Consider the following 16,380-nt stretch of genomic DNA (forward strand, 5'->3'; position numbering starts at 1 on the left):
GACAAAATTTGAATTTGCCAAAGACAAGTTGACAGCTACTAGCTCAGGATCAGATCACTGCTAAGACTTACACTCCTAAATACCCATGTCACTGCTGGAAATAACAACTGTTTTAATACGTGTTCTCCTCGTCCAACAGTCCACTCAGGAACACGAACCAAAGGGTAGGATCAAATAAAGACTTGAGACCTGAACCAGTTCTTATCAGTCAGGAAAGACCCCTTCAGGTCAAAAGACTGCCTTTTGCCAATGTCTTTAAATATAAGATTTGAGAAACAGATTTGCCTCACAAATTCACAGCAGAATCCCTTATACATGAGGTACTGTAGGTCCTATCGCTGGCTACCAATGATGCAATACATGAAACCACTGTATTTGGGACCCAGCTGCCAGCGTGGGAAGTCACTGCAATGCTTTCCAGACCAATTCAAAACCACTTCTATCACATGAATTTAAGGACCAAAAGTCTAACACCAATGAGACCATTTGACTGACTTAGCTCAGGACCCAAAATGCCTTCACTAGCTAAGGCTGTAGGCTAAACTGCAAATTGAGCCCGATTTTTAAGTGGATTTTGCAGAGCTTTTTTATATATATGACACCGGCAGAAAATGAAGACGACTTGAGACAATACCACTGACCTCCAGCAAACATGCTCATTTTACTTGTATTTCTCATCCACTGAATTTTCCAAGAGCTCTGACAGCAAAGCAGCTACAGAACACTGCTCACTAGTCTGAAGTGTTGAACTTACCAGGCCAGGAGCAGCAGTGGAGCCCAAACCCTTATTTCCCCCTGGGGAAGGGCTAATGGCAGGGCCTACAGGCTCACATAGTGCCACAAATATTTATCTGAGCTCAGCATGCTTGCACTGCAGCCACATGAGGAACTTCTGCTCCCGTGGCATCCATCAGCCTCAATGACCCAATCCACTGAGCCAAATGGAAAGACACTGCAGTGACATGCACCAGAAGAAAAGAGTCACCTACCTACATGGTTTTCATGGCAAGAAACATATTTGGACCAAGAACTGAAACACCTATAATAATTAAAACCCTTTTAATGCATTCTATTTCACTTCCTGTCCTTATTTGCTCTGAAAATACTGAAAAGTTACTGTAACTGTTCCCAGAAGTCATGGAGGGTTGAGATTTCATTTGTGGGGTGTTCGTTTTTTTTTTTTTCTAAATAATAGTAAACCAATTACTGTCTAAACCTTCATAAATATACAGATATTTACTCTAAGAGTAGGTGTCCCATTTTTCCATTTCAACTTCATTACCACAGTGAACAATGCATCCTTAGGAAAATTAAGGTGTCTTCATCTTTTCTTTGTAGGGGTTAAACCCTAGAAAATTGGACAGTAGCAGATCAAAAAAGTAAAAAAAATAAAGAAAGATAAATTTGCTGTTTGCTACTTCTGGAATTTGCTTTTGTGTGTTTAAGTCATAAAGCCTTTTCCTGAAACTACCAAAGAAAAAGGGTTTTCCTTGACCTAGAGGGAGGAAAAAAACACCACAAGAAATCAAAATAGGGTAGTGAGTGAACAGAGAAGATATGAAGGAGATAAGATTTGAGAATTAAAACTATACCCTATATTTTTATCTGTACAGAGGACAAAGAACTTATCAATACAAAATACTACATTTTGGTGTACACAAATGCAATAAGGGAATTGCATAGTTACGTACACTTGCAACGTGTCTTGCCATAGCATTCCATTAAATATCTCTGGCTTAACATGACTGAAATCGGTTAGATGAAGTTTGTTAAGATGACTTTCCTTCCCTCTCAATCCCCTGCAAGGTCCAGCAGAGCCTGGTTTCCCCTGCCCCAGCAGAAATAAACCCAGGTCACCGCTTTGCGTGGCTTGACAAAAACCGAAGCGTGAAATGAGCTGACAGTGGAAGCTGCAGGTAAACCTTGGCAACTTTAAAAAATAAAAAAGAGAAGGCATTTCCACTGAAGCAATTAGGAGCAGAAAATGGCTAGTTAATGCTTGCTAATTTAACACACTTAAGGACACAAACATTATGGCAAACAATAATCTGGAAAAACAAACACGTTGTAAGAACTCCTTACGGGCTCCCTAAACACTTGTTACCAAGAAGGGGATCGTTTATATTAGCTATACACCTGGGAAGAGGAGGGCAGACGGGAAAAATTGGAGCCAAAGTGGCAAAACACAGGAGGCAGCATTTTCAGAACATTATCGCTAAGGTTCCCCCCCCCCGATAATAAAATAAAAGGTTTGCTTCTTCTATGACAGACTGCCCTGCAAGGCAGCAGCAGCAGGAGCACAGGCCTTAGCAATCTTTGCGGCCATCTGATTATATGCCACATCCACTGAATTTAGCTCGACCTCTGCAATCAGCTGCCAGGAGACCAAAAATAAACCCTTCGGCAGGTTTTAAAACAGGAGACACTTCAACACTTTTGCCCTCAGGGGTTAGATGCATCAGTTTTACTTTCTTTTCTCTCTGCTTTCACAGATGTGTTTTACTGGTCGATTGCTGGGGAAAGGCAGAGGCTATGCTAGACACCAAAAAACAAGCACAGAGTTCAGAGGTAGCTTCTTCCTTCGACAACTTCAGCTGAAATTAGAGGCAAGGCAGCCAACGTGCCACAGAGATGAAGCGCAAGGTGGCAGGACAGAGCCACCTGTCATTTAGCAGGCTACCAACTAAACTCATCTGTGAAACTTGCTGTGTGCCAACATGTTGATGCGGCATCGCAACAGCCATAAGCATCGCTGCAGAAACAGGAGCTCCTCCTGCTTGCGGACCTCTCTTTAGGCAGTAGCTTTACAACAGCCCTCAACATAAGCACAAAGGCCAGGAAGGGGGGGGGTGGCTCACAGCTTCAACACCTCAATGTGACAAGCGAAAGCTGGAAACATCAGACAAACGAAAAGCCAAGCCATCAGCAGCATGACCCTCAAATCAAATCCCAAATCCTTCAGTTAAAAGCAGGGAGAAACAGTCTGCGTGCTGGCCAGAACAGCACTGCCTAGGAGAGCTGACACCCCCAGGGTGGCAAACGCCTCTGCAAAGCCCTAAGGAACAACCCAAAGAGCAGACAGTGTCACAGCCACAAGGACCCACCCCACCTCAGCCATTTGTAGCACGCTACCCTGCAGCCCAGGACTACCCTGTGTATTTTCCAGCTACATAATGCATACAGCCCATTAAGGGGTAACTTCATAAGTAAAGCTTTGGTTTGGTTGTTTTTAAGGAAAACAATGTAGAAAACTAACCAAGTACTAATGAAATCACTTCTATTAACAAAAAAAAGTAATCAATGAGAACATTCCAACAAACTTCTAGGAGAATAACTGAAATGACACATTTCTCTTTTGCTAAGGTTTTTGGTTGTCTTTTTTTTTTTCTCTTGTTGTCTGGGTTGTTCAAAAAAAACGAACAAAACAAAGATTCCTCTGTTACAGAATCTGCTAGCAAAATTCATCAATGCAACAGAACAAGGGAACATAAGCAGCATTTACACTAGAAAGTTTCTTGACCTAAAGTTCTGGGGTAACGGAGATAAACCAAATTAAACTAACCCCCAATCATTATTTTTTCATACGTAAGAAGGAGGTACAGATGAGGATTTTTTCCACAGAGCATGCTGTAAATTGATAGCTTTGTTCCAGTTCACTACAGTTTCCTATTGATTTTCTCTCATTTTAGCCTGCATTGATTTGTTAATCCCTTCTCTGTAACAGTTCTAATGACAAATCGAGAATGAAAAAATGCATGCTTTAGGGCCTGTTCCACCAACCTCTTGCTTCAAACCATAATCGGACTTGGATTTGGAGTATGTGTATACGTCAGGTCAGACCTGACTCGCCTCATTCTAGGGTACTCTTCCTACCGAAGCCTTTCCGTTCAGGCTTCTCACGGATGGACAAGGCAGCAACTGAAAGAACATTGGTAGGGCAGAACAGGATTTCTGCATTTAGGGCAGCCACGTCCCAAGGCCTCTGCTCACACAGCCTTTGCCTTAATGCTAAGTCCGTTCTTAAACAATTTTGCAGCATTCCCCGTAGTCAATTAGCAGGTAGTAACAGCATCACAGATGGGAATGGCACCAGCAAACATTCGGGGCGTTTGTTGGTGCAAAGCAGATGAGCAATGAGCTGGACCACAAGTTGTCCATGAGCTCAGAGGCAGTAGCAGTCATGGTGCGCTGTTAGTAATGCAATCGATGCAGAAGGATGGGACACAGTATTTTTAATTTAAGGAATATAGTATAAGTATATGCAGGTCTGAGAGTTACAAGCAAGATAGCTTAGATTGGTCCTTTTGCTACTAATAGGCTTGTGAAATGCAGCTGCCAAGCTGGCCTCACTGTTAGGCTACGCTACTGATGAGTTACACATAACTGCGCAAGTCACGGCCACTGCTGCAAGTAGCTGCAGTCTCTTACCGTTTCCCTGATACTTTTGAAGAACTCCAAGTAGGGTACTAAGTGGGGTTTTTAACTGTCCAGGCAATCTAATGGAAAATGAATTTATGAATGATGTTGCTGAAGCCTTTGCCCACACTCACATTTGTATCACTGCAGTGATCACGTGCTGAGTGGGTCTCCAACTCCTGACTTCCCCCCCATGTCACTCCTCCTACTTCACCCATATTGTAGGGAATCAGCCCTTCGGGGTCTCCCATACAGATCCCAGTGCAGCCCAACTCCTGGCTGCCACCTCACTGCTACAGTGCAACCCTGGCAGAGCAGCTTTGGGCATTTAAGGCGGCCCTCGCCTACAGAACTGATAACTGGAAAACCTCTATTTTGTACTCACACAAAGACAACGCCGGAGTCCTCCTCTGCCATCCACTTGCTGTTGTGAATTTTGTTTCCCTTCTCCCTTTCTGCAATGCCAGCTGCAGAGAAATTGGTATGGGTGATGGGAAGCACAATGCTGGGATCCAGCATCATATCTTCTTGTTTTGGATGGCTTAGCTGTTACACGTGTAAAGCTGGCGATCCAGCCTCTGCTTATAACCACAAGGAGAAGAGAAAAGCAATGCTCCCCACCCTCTCACTGAGCATTAAATAGCGGAGTTCTACTTGACCAAACTATTTACAATGAAGTTGTGACTAGGTTACAACTTCCACGGAGCAGACCTTCCTGCTTCCAGAATAACTTCTGTTGCCCAACACACTGGTATTCCTAACTGCCAGGAATGTTTAAAGCTCGCAGCAAACAGTCACGTCTCTGCCCAGGCCATACGGTATTCCTTACAAACCAGAGTCGTGTCTGAACGGGGTAAGAAAAGCACACAGTAAATGGGATGGCTACCTAGCCAAAAGGCTGCATTTGCATTTCAGCTGGCTGTTACCACTCTCATTCTCCAGCTAGGAGAACCCAAGGGAGAACCAGACAGCCCAAGTAGTAAGCCCTCTTTATACAATTGTAGCACAGAGACGGGAACTCCTCTCAGTCTGCTCATGGAGTTGACAAGAACAGTGTTCTCTATTACATGCGGCATGCAGATCAAGCACAGCCGATCTAACACAGACTGTCTTCATGTGCAGGCTGCAGGTTGTCTTTTGATGTGTTTTTTTCCCCAGAGAGGTCAAAAAGTACAAAAATAGTTATTTTCCTAAACCAAAAGGTTCCATTTCGCAATATTATTGCGCTTTCATAATAGGGCAATAACAAGGCTTATATATTAACATATATCAATCATATAATAGTAATCAATTCACATCACAGCAGATATCTTAGGTTTGTCTGTCTTGTAGGTAGATGCTTCACAGCTTGCAACAAGAGTGGGGAGGAAAAGCGAAAAACAAGAACGCACCAAGAGGTATATGTCAACTGCTTAAAATAAACAACGATACCACATCACTGCAACAGGTAGTGAAAAGAGTAGCAATTACTTTGACTGCAGAGGGCCAAGAGAACGTACATGCTCCTGACAACATTCCTTAAAAAAAAAGGAACCCTTTGGAGGATCCTAGCCAATCTGTACTGCACAGGATGAGCATACACGCTGGAACAAATGTACACACTGCAAGTACGGAGCACAGCAGGATCAGGAGAAAGACAGCAGGTACAGGTTGCCACAGGGCGAGAGGTTATTTTCATTCCCTGACACAACTGGCCCCCTACATTCATCATCAACAGTCAGGCTTGGAGACAGGGAAAGTGAGGAGGGAATTAAGCCCAAGAAATCATATACCCAAAAATGACGGTGTGACACACAATTTTTTGTGATTTCCTAACTGAAATTCCAGCTCCCTGTCCTCAGCTGTAATCTAGCGCAGCTTTCTTTAATTACAGAAAGGAGACAATGGAAACATGGTTCCACGTGAACAGTGCTGCATATTCAAAATGACCGTAGCCCTTCCTTCCACCAATTTAGTAAGAAACATTCAGCACTGCACAATGACGACTTCTCACTTGTTTATTGCTGCAGCAAACGTTTGCTGCGACGTGAATGACATGCTGAACATACCACAAACAGTAAAATGATAGCTATTAAAACCAAAAATATCGAAACGGCTTGGAAAAGCATTTTGACAAGGAAGAAACATTACACCAGGTCTTTGTAGCATTTGCTAAATACAGAGGCTCATCATATTTCAGGCCATTTGTATTTAATTGTCCTTTCATCTGAAGAGCAGTGGATGTGAATGCACATCAGGCAGCAGATGAGTCAGATGTTCTGAAGAGGTCCAATCAAGGACGTCCCACAACACAAGAGCACTGCCTGCATAATGTCTCACACAACTGACTTCTGCTACAGCCTCAGGTTTCTTTCCAGTGTCTCATCCCATTCCGTTGCGGCTACTCACCAAAGCACCGAGAGAAAAAATAATAAATAGGCCTGCAGTCTTGTAATTCAAGAAGTTTAAACACATGAGACCCCAGGAACCTTATGTCCACATACAATTAAAGCTGCCAGGATGGCAGCTCAGATTAGTAGATAATTATCTTAAATTCGAGCTTTAGTTCTTCCACCATTTCAGTTGAAATAGGAAAAAAAGGCACTCGTATTTATCAAGGCCAACGTTTCAAAATGAATTTCTGAGATGAACGCAAACTCACAGTGGAATAGGTCACTCAAAACGTTTCAAAAACCAGTTTTGGAGTGACAGACACAGACGTTATACCAATTTCAGCACAAAGAAGGGAGAATCCCCAGTCCTTGGTGGAGAAAGACAAGGTGATAGAGACACGTCACAGCACAGGAGGTTACCTAAAGGACAGCACAGGAGATTTAAACTAGTGTGCCTTTTATATTGTCTTCTTATTCTTAGATCAGTTTCTCCATTTTGGTTTTTAACAGTATTAACCCCAGTGCAGAGGCAGTCAGCAGACCACAGCTTGGCCAAAATTTTGGTTCAATCATTAAAAACGATTTATAAATATTGTCTGTGGATAAAAATCATCAGTTGTAAGCCTCAACTATTATTAAATTGGCTCTCCGTATTGAAGTGCAAGTTGGAGTTGATAATTCAGGGTAAACACACATAAGAACTCATCCTCTCTGTATTCATTTTGACTCAGGTCCTAAATCAAACCTCATCCATACCGCAACAAATAGAAAAAAAGGATAGTGTGTCAAGAGAGCTGGTTTTCATTTACACAACCTATGTGCTGCAACTTAACCCAACTTTAAGTGTAAATTCTAGCACTGACATTATTTTATAACCTTGAATTAATTTGGGCTCTCATTATCTGCTTTTTCCTTTTCTCATCAACACAGATCCTCTCAAGGTACAAATGATGCTAGCTCTTGATCACGCACTTCTTAAATCATCTTCATGCTGTTAGCTCTGCAGAGAATGACGCCTGCTCCAGAACACTGCCATTGCTATTCACTCAGATCAGGTCTCTCACAGGTCTGTAAGAAGGAACAGCGCTGAGGGCAGCAGAATGAAGATGAGATTGTTTTTACTCTTCCTGTTCAAAGAATATATCTGATTGCATCTCTGTCCTTCCCCTTCATGGATCACTTGTCCTGCCAAGCTTAAGTTCCCCTGGGCAAAAGCTATGGTTGCCCTGACTTTGTACTGTACAATAGGACTACACACTTTGGGCACTGCCCAAAGCATACATGAGTAACAGCAAGAAACAGATTTAACACCAGAGTTATAGACAGCCGGTGACAAAAGCAGGGACAACCATCTCAAAACAACTAAGACAGGTGTTTGAGACTCCCTGGAGTCAACACCAACTAAACATGTTATTTGTTACTGCAGTATCCTGAACTCTAAGGCTCCACTTTTCACCTGTGAGTGCACACATCCACAGAACAGCACGGGTGATGGGAAAGGGCAGAGGCTGACTCTCCCAATCAAAGTCTTGCTATGGAAGACAATCAAGAAGCTGAGATGCAGCACATGCATTAAAGCTGAAGCTGTCAGCCTCTACCTACTCCTCACATGCCAGCTGCGCCACAGGAAGACATACACCTCTCAACTGGTCATTTGCCCAGATGGGACCCGCACATTGCCTTCCAACAGGCCAATTGCCACCTGCTGCTTCTCGGATGTTAAGAAGGAGTTTGTCAGCAGTACAGGTTGGGAATTGCAGGTGAAAGGAAAAAAAATGTTCAGTCCTTGTGTGATGTTTTCTTTCTGATCATCTTTGTGGTTGTGGATATATCATTTTGCCTCAAATTAGCCACACAGAGAGAAAAATTCCAATAACACTCAAGGACATTACAAGGTAGAGAAATATTCATGATTGCTTAGCCTGAGATAGAAGCTGTGATGTTATGGATCAGCTAGAGAAAAGCCATTAGCTAAACTGTGACAGAGGGCTTCAGACAGAAGCAGTGCCTCAGCTGGGCAAGGTCCCACCTCATCTGCTAGACTTTAATGAAGTTGCAGCTATCTCCTGTATGCATTTATATCTGAAGGAATTTGGCATCTTTTGCTAATGGTAAATCTGGTTCCACCATGGAAAAAAAAAAAAAACAGTTTCTTAATGCAAAAGCCTTTTAAGAAATTTGAAATAATTGAATCATATTAACTTCTGAGCTTACAGGAAGAGCAGCAACGGCTTGTGCTGCAGCATTTAAGAGGTTTCTATTAGGAAATTGTTCTGATTATCTTAATGCACCCAAGAAAAAACTGGAAAAATGATAATTTCCTTCATTACCTGAGATGCTCCATTTAGGCAAGGCACGGAAATAGGGACATTACACAACAGCTCCAAGCGTTGTTCAGATGCTGTGCTCGCCTCCTGCCCGTCGGGAACCACCGTGGGTCTTCCAAGTTGCCCATAGTCTGCTCTGCCCCAGGTGAACACCTTCCCAGTTTCTAAATGCAAAACACATTTCAAGATTAGTTATCCACTAGGTTCCTGGAACATCTGGATGCTATTTCAAAATTAGACCACCACTTCTTAATGCATCTTATCTAAAGCTTCAAGTGAAAAATTATTCACTTAAGTGAAAACTTCCTCGCTTCTGGGAGCATAAGGAAAAGTATACTAAAACTACCTAAGGATGTATGAAGATGTCCTTTAATTCAGTTTCTTCAGCCTCGCTAACTTCCTAACAAAAAGGCCATCTGTGGGGCAGCCTGGGCTGTAAATGAAACCATGTCAGTAAAGCTGTGTAACCCATATATACTGCATGCAATATATATACTCGTTATTTATATAAAGGGCATGTTTCTAGCTTGACAGCAGCACAGGCAAAACAACTCATTCTGAAACGTACGAGATTCTTCTGTGTTCCCAGTATTTGCCATAGAGACATCCATCCCATGTCCTGTATTTAACACTTGACGTTTTCCCGACAGAAGCTGCCTTCTGTGACAACTTCTGCTGGCAAACAAACAGCCCTCAGGACAGCAACTGGTTGGTCAGAAACACCACCACAGATGCCATTAAGCATTGGAAATGCACCGGTTTGTTCCCACAGGAATCACTTTGGCCAAGGAAAAACAGCTTTAAATGAAGTCAGCAGTATTTGGACCATCCTCCTCTCCAGATTACAAAGGTGCTCACTGCTGTAGGACTGATACCCACTAGTCCATCCTCCAGTATGAACAATATACATAAAGCAATGCTTTTTACCTTCTGTTCCGCACCACCCCACCCCCCAAAAAAAAAATCATGCTAAGTGCCAGCTTGATTTTCTTACCGAGTTATACAAACACTGCATCAACTGGGTGTTCTCAGCTGGCCTTTGACTAGAAGCAGCAACCCACGTTACAGCCCAGAAGGAAGCCTGCAATGACCCTGAGTGACGCGTGAGCTTCAGCTAAGCATTAAACTTCTCTCCAGAATTGAAATTATCAAGTTAAATGATCTTATTTTCCTCGTATCTGTGAGAAGCCAAGTAAGCCAGCTTTAACACTTACTTCTCCCCTTGTAAGTCAGTGTGAATGTGCAGAGTGCCCAAACACAACAGCTGAGGGTTTTCTTAGCATGCCATAACACAAACCTTTGGGAACCTAAACACCTCCCTTCTCTTTTGGTTGCTGTTAAACCGTCCTGAAGGGGACACAGCTACTCACTGCTGGTTGGGGGGGGGCTTTAAGTTGATAATGCATCTCAAACTGGAAATCTCTAACTTGGTGTATTTAAATAAAGAAGTAGTAATATGCATCTTCCCTGGAAATCTGCTAGCAGTGGTATCTTTTACAGAGATCTTTGAAACTTTTTTTCAGATTCATTCTCTCAGTTCACTGATAATGCTTCCCCCTGAAATAATTAAGGGATAAAATTAGTCGTCCTTTTCTTTCAAGGGCATGAGGACTTTCTGCCTTTGGAGATGCCTCACACTTCAGGGAAAAGCTGAAACCAGTCACATATTTCTTTCAAAGCAAGAGAGGTCTTTTAGCACAGCGGCTTCATTTTGTTAGGTTAAAGCATTAAAACAGGTTTCATTAATAAAAAAGCCAGTATACCCTACAGAGATTAGAAAAACAGTTTGTAGTTTAAAAAAATGCTTGCTTTGCCAGTAGTATATTTTGCAATTTATATGGATCTCTGGTAAAAAAAAAAATATCTGCTGCTGCAAAAATGCTCCTTTATCAGTAAGTTCTACTGCAAATGGAAATGCAAACCGAGCCTCAGAGGCTTTTACATCAGACCAGATTACTGCACCTATTCAGGACCCTGTGAGCAGGCTAGAAGCAGACAAGCAAGCTGTTCTCTTTTGAATTAACTACAGGAACTGAGGCTGAATTTTACGGAATTTAAAGCCAGAAAGAACTTCTGTAGCATCTATTTTGACTGTTAACGTGACACAGGCTCTCAAGCCCTACCAAGACATTGCTGCATTGACCTCAAAGACCACAGTTCAAATAAAACATTTCAACTCTCAGAAGCCAAATGCAGTTAGTGCAGCAGGGAAAAACGTCAGCAACCTGCAGTGCCTCTGGAAAGGCAAGACGTCCATTTGATGACACACCCAGATCCTGCCATGCAGATGACAGCACTGTCATGTAGAGGTCCCTCTCAAGTCCGACTCTTGGGGAAAAAAAATTCCCAAAAGCAAATCGGGTGTTCCAGCTGGACCCAGACGCACAGAGAAACTCCAGCCACGCACGTAAAAAAGATCCTTCGCATCATCACATCAGAGCACTGCTTCACCATCTCTGAAGTCATCCGCTGCTGGCGTCTGTGGATTCAGAAGGCAGTCACCTAAATCCCAAGACACACTTGACCAGTGACTCACTGAGAAAATCATTTTCCTGCACTGCAGGCCACCAGCAGATACCAGGAACCAGCAGGCACGATCACTGCCTTACCCAAGAGTTGCTAGACCAAGTTCTGTGCAAAGGAGGCAATTCTGCTCCCCTCTGCCAAGGGCCTGTGAAAGGTGCAGAGGAGCGTGGTGGTCTACAGCCAACTGCGGGGTCAGAGCAAGACACCACGAGCACCCACGCTGAAGCCAGACTAAACTACACGTGTAAACCTCCCTTATGAATCAAGGGCTAGCGTGTACATCACTTGCCACACGATGCTCTCTCTACGTTTGTTTTTACTTTTCAGAAACCATCTCTCTTCTCAGCAGGATTAAGTTGTCAAACTAGAGTTGCCATCAACTGCTTAGTGTATCTTTACCAGCAATGACTGGAAAAGCGCCCTTCGCCCCCTACCTGACATCTACCCCATGTGCCATGCTCTGTATAAGTTGATCTTTTTTTTTCCCCCAACTGCACTATATATATATATATATGTGTGTGTGTATATATATATATATATAAAAAATCTAGAGGTCCCCTTATGGTTTACTGCAATTCTACTATTCTATCAGTTTTTGAGGTGCTACATTGAATTCTCAAACAAGTTTAAATGTAAGCAACAGAACTGCAAGCATTATGATGATCCTGGTAGTTTCACTCCTTCTCAGCCTTATAAAAGCCTTGAAGTATGCTCATCTCTATTATTGCAAATCATTCCAGCAAATTTGGCAGAAATAAAGAGCACAAGTATATTGGAAGAGTACATTGGAAGGACTGGAAACAAACAACAGGAGTGCTTAGCTACAGCAGAACACCTCCCATGCACAAATTCCATTTTCTTTAACTGGTCAAGCAAGCACAGAAATACTTATACATACAACACCAAACAGAGCCTTTAGGCGAGAATAAGTCACCCACGATGTATTCAAACAAATAAATGTAATAATTTCACTTTGTCCTATTTTGCCACTGAGAGAAACAAGTTTCAGGTAGTTACTGGTAGGCAAACATGGGGAATATCCATTAAAATTTTTAAAACAGAAATTGATTTTTTGCTTTTAGGCAGAGCTTCTTGAATGCCCAAATATGAGGCAAGCAACCAATTCCTTCCTTAGTTCTCATCAATTTAGTTCTTACTTCTAATCAGCAGAAACTCATTTCCCAGACCCACTCCTGTGGTGAGCATTCCCCCTCCTATCCTCAGCCTTCTGCTAGGCTGATCATTCCTGCTTCTCAGCAGAACGTATCTGCCCAGGGATCCTTTAAAAAAAAATCCATCTCTACTGCAAGAGAACCTAACAGAAGTTGATTTAGAAGTATATTGCCTATGAAATGCTGATTATATTTTCAGCAAACAAAAAGACATCTCAGTCTGAAGTGGAAATTTCAGGCTGAGCCAAACACCAATGCATGGAAAATTCCAACCAAAAAGGTTAAAGTCTTGTCAAATCCTAAGCAAAAGAAAGCACTGAGTTATGACAGAAAGTGTTAAGCAATCGTAACGAGAGGTATTGCTACTGTGCTGCTTATAATATAGATGGTATTTTAAAATGTTCTAAGAATATTTGAGAAAGACATTAGTCATACAGAGTAAGGAGGTTGCAAGATGAATTACTTAAGAATGAAGGGTGATATAACAAGGAGTGTTGGTCTAATATTAGAACAGAACAGATTTTAATTAGAAGTCAAGAAAACATACACAGTGATGAGTCAACTGGACAGAGTACATCAACCATGGAAGTGGCTGAGGCATCAGAAAAAAGGAGATATTTTGTACCAGACTCCATGCAGTAAAAGGGCATAAAAGGCAGGAGGCATTCCTACAGCTTATGTGAAAGAAACGTGCAATGTTGGAAAGGTTTTTCCCGTTCTTTTAAGATTCTAATGATGCTTCCTAAGACCTTGGTCTTATATGTTCCGAGCACGGGGGGCCCAATTCCAAAGGCACTTCAACTCCTCAACTGTGTACCTTCGCTTCATCCCAGCTGACTTCATTGCAACCGTTCCTTTTATCGGCAGGCAAACGCTACATCAGGTGAGGGCCAGAGGGCTCACTGCCATCTGGAATTAAGGGGTAATAGATGACCCATATATTCTGGGTCGTTCCTGTGGACAACTTGAAGGAAACCTACCATCAGGAGTTCAGAGAGCTAGGAAAAAAGGACAGCATTGAGAACATTTGAAAGAAAATCTTCCCAACAGCCCCTTAAGTAAACGCTACATACAATGGTATACTACATCACTCAAGATTCTCCATGGTCACACAGCTGTAGTTGTAGTTTCCTCCTGCTCTTTAAACTCAGTCTCCAGCGGGATACATACAGCAGCAAGTCATCTGAAACATGCTCACATCCCTTACAAAATAGGGGTGGAGGTAACAGAATAGTCGCTAGCAATCCACCATCAGACAGGCTCCTCGGCATTTTCTCCAGTTCAGCCTTCTGTCCTTACACTACCACAAAGCTTAGACAGTTGAGAATGGCCTCAAAATTACAAGTTTACAACCCCTGGAGTTTTGCAAATCCAGCAACATCACATAAAGCACCTTTAGTTGCTTCCTGCCTGACTGTGGCTCTTACTGTGCCTCTTTACAGCGCTGCTGAGGCTGCAGAGGATATTATTTTTCCCTTCTAGCACTTTCTTTATCAATCTGCTCAGCTACATAAATAATTGGATACAAAAAACAATTTAAAAAAGCATTTTAGTTTTAAAAACAGGTTGGTTTCACTGTTAAACAAACAGGCATATTAAAATTTACTTATTTTCGCAGATTGAGATTCATCTTTATAACAATTTTTCTATTTCAAGATGATACCATGATTGCGCTGCCATTATCTCCTTGAAGCCTCTCTTCAGACAAGCTTTGAACTCTTCTTTCATAAATACAAGATGAAAAAGTTCATCTAGGCTATCTCAATTCACGGTTGCATTAACAATTACTTCGCAGATGAACTCTGGATATCCATTCTGAATGCTTAATCTGATTCAGACCTGGCATACGAACTTTTATATAAAATTCGTAATGCCTGCTTTCACAATAAAATTCACAGGGGCATGTATTAAAAACCTGACATTTACAGGCTGCCTTTGCCTCCTCTCTGCCCCACAAAGGGCAAACCAACACCTCTCCCACAGCTACAAATCTAGTAAATGTCCTGGAGCACAGCAGAACGTCCTCCAACCACTCTGACAAAATACCTCATCTACCTCAAAACAGCATTTGTGCAAGGGAACCTTATAGGAAAACATTCACCCGTCCATCCCTAATTCCCTCTTGACTGAAGACAACTTAATTCAGCAGCTGGAAGCCAAGCATCACTACTGCACCTACGATGCTGTAGCTGTGCAAGGTTTCAGTACGACACGGACGGGATTAGCTCTTCTGACAACGGTTTCAATGGCCCCCTCATTCTCTTACACTGAAGTCTGGTGTACCAAAGCTGCCCACACCTCTTAACATAGCTATAGTCTTCTGCATCTTTATATAAGAAGGCTTATTCTGATTTTTTCCCCTATGTTCATTTATAATAGCTAATAACAATGCACAACTAAAATATAAATCTACGCACAGTATCAAGGTCATGACTGCTCAGGAAAACTCCAACAAAACAGCAAAAGCACTTCAGGGACATCAGCAACAGAAATCTAGAAATCATTGCAACTGCCATTTTCAGCCTCCTGCAGCCACAGGCTGAAACACACATCTAGTTCAGAGGAGTCCACAGAGCAGCCACTCAACATGCAGCAGCTCACAAGAGCTTCCAAGCACCCTAATAAATAGGTTTAAAACCACAACGAAAGGCCAAAAGCCACAAGTTCCACGGGAAGAGAAATAAAAATACTCCTGCAGCAGCTGTGGATTTGTCAGTAAAAGCTTCGCCTCAAGTGGGCCAAAAATTGCTGCCATTCTCAGCTACGTTAGATACCTCCAAACGTGGTGCCCAACTATGTGTGAGAGCAAGACAAACCGAAAAGTCACCTAAGGGATTTCACACCACTAGAATCAGTGGCTCACCAGCAAACAAATGGCTTCTCACTGTAACCCATCTCTATTGCCTCCCCTCCCGCAAAATAAAATAAGAATAAAAAATAGGAAATGGAAGAAGTCAGCCTGGAAGACAAACATGCACCATGAAAGAAAATTCAGCCAGCCTGGAGGAGCTCTGCTGCAGCACGTGAACATAGAGCATAAGGGAACATCATGCACTCTCTTTCAGATCCTCCTGGAAATAGGAGGGTATTAACCATCCAGAGACTCGTATGATAAGTGTCATGGCAGACACTCAGCTAGGCAGGCAAAGCTATCAGGATGCGGGGCCCTCTCTAGGAAGAGACAGCAGGACAATGAAAGCTTTTAGCCCAGACAGAGAGGTCCAGAGCACAGACTGAGAACTCCTTTGGCAACCGTTTACACCAAGACAGCTTGAGGGACTTGAGGCCCAGCTCGTTGCTCTCGCCTCTAGACGATCACTCTTCACTGTGCTCAAACAGCTATTTGTGAGGGGGAAGGTAAACCAAGCCAAGGAATTGATCTGGCTGAAAAACAGCCCGAAAAACAGGAGCTTGGCAGCAGCCAGTAGCGCTAAAGGCACTGCTCTACTAAGTTGGTTTAGTATTCTGTATGACGGGCTAGAGCTAACATGCAGTTTCACATGACATACTAAGTTTTTTGTGCACTTTACCAACAGATCCAACTTTATCAGGACTATCAACACCATT

At 42.6% G+C, this 16,380-nt stretch overlaps 1 protein-coding gene across 1 annotated transcript in view; it reads right to left on the reverse strand.

The window, feature by feature from the left end:
• SERGEF (secretion regulating guanine nucleotide exchange factor) overlaps positions 1-16,380 on the reverse strand; it is a 150,317-nt gene that overhangs the window by 101,995 nt on the left and 31,942 nt on the right. Inside the window, 1 exon segment of the mRNA XM_080593530.1 lies at positions 9,119-9,279. Coding sequence (XP_080449656.1) covers positions 9,119-9,279 — 161 coding nt within the window.

The sequence above is a fragment of the Anser brachyrhynchus genome (assembly GCF_964034855.1).
Source record: "Anser brachyrhynchus genome assembly, chromosome: 5".
NCBI lineage: Eukaryota > Metazoa > Chordata > Aves > Anseriformes > Anatidae > Anser > Anser brachyrhynchus.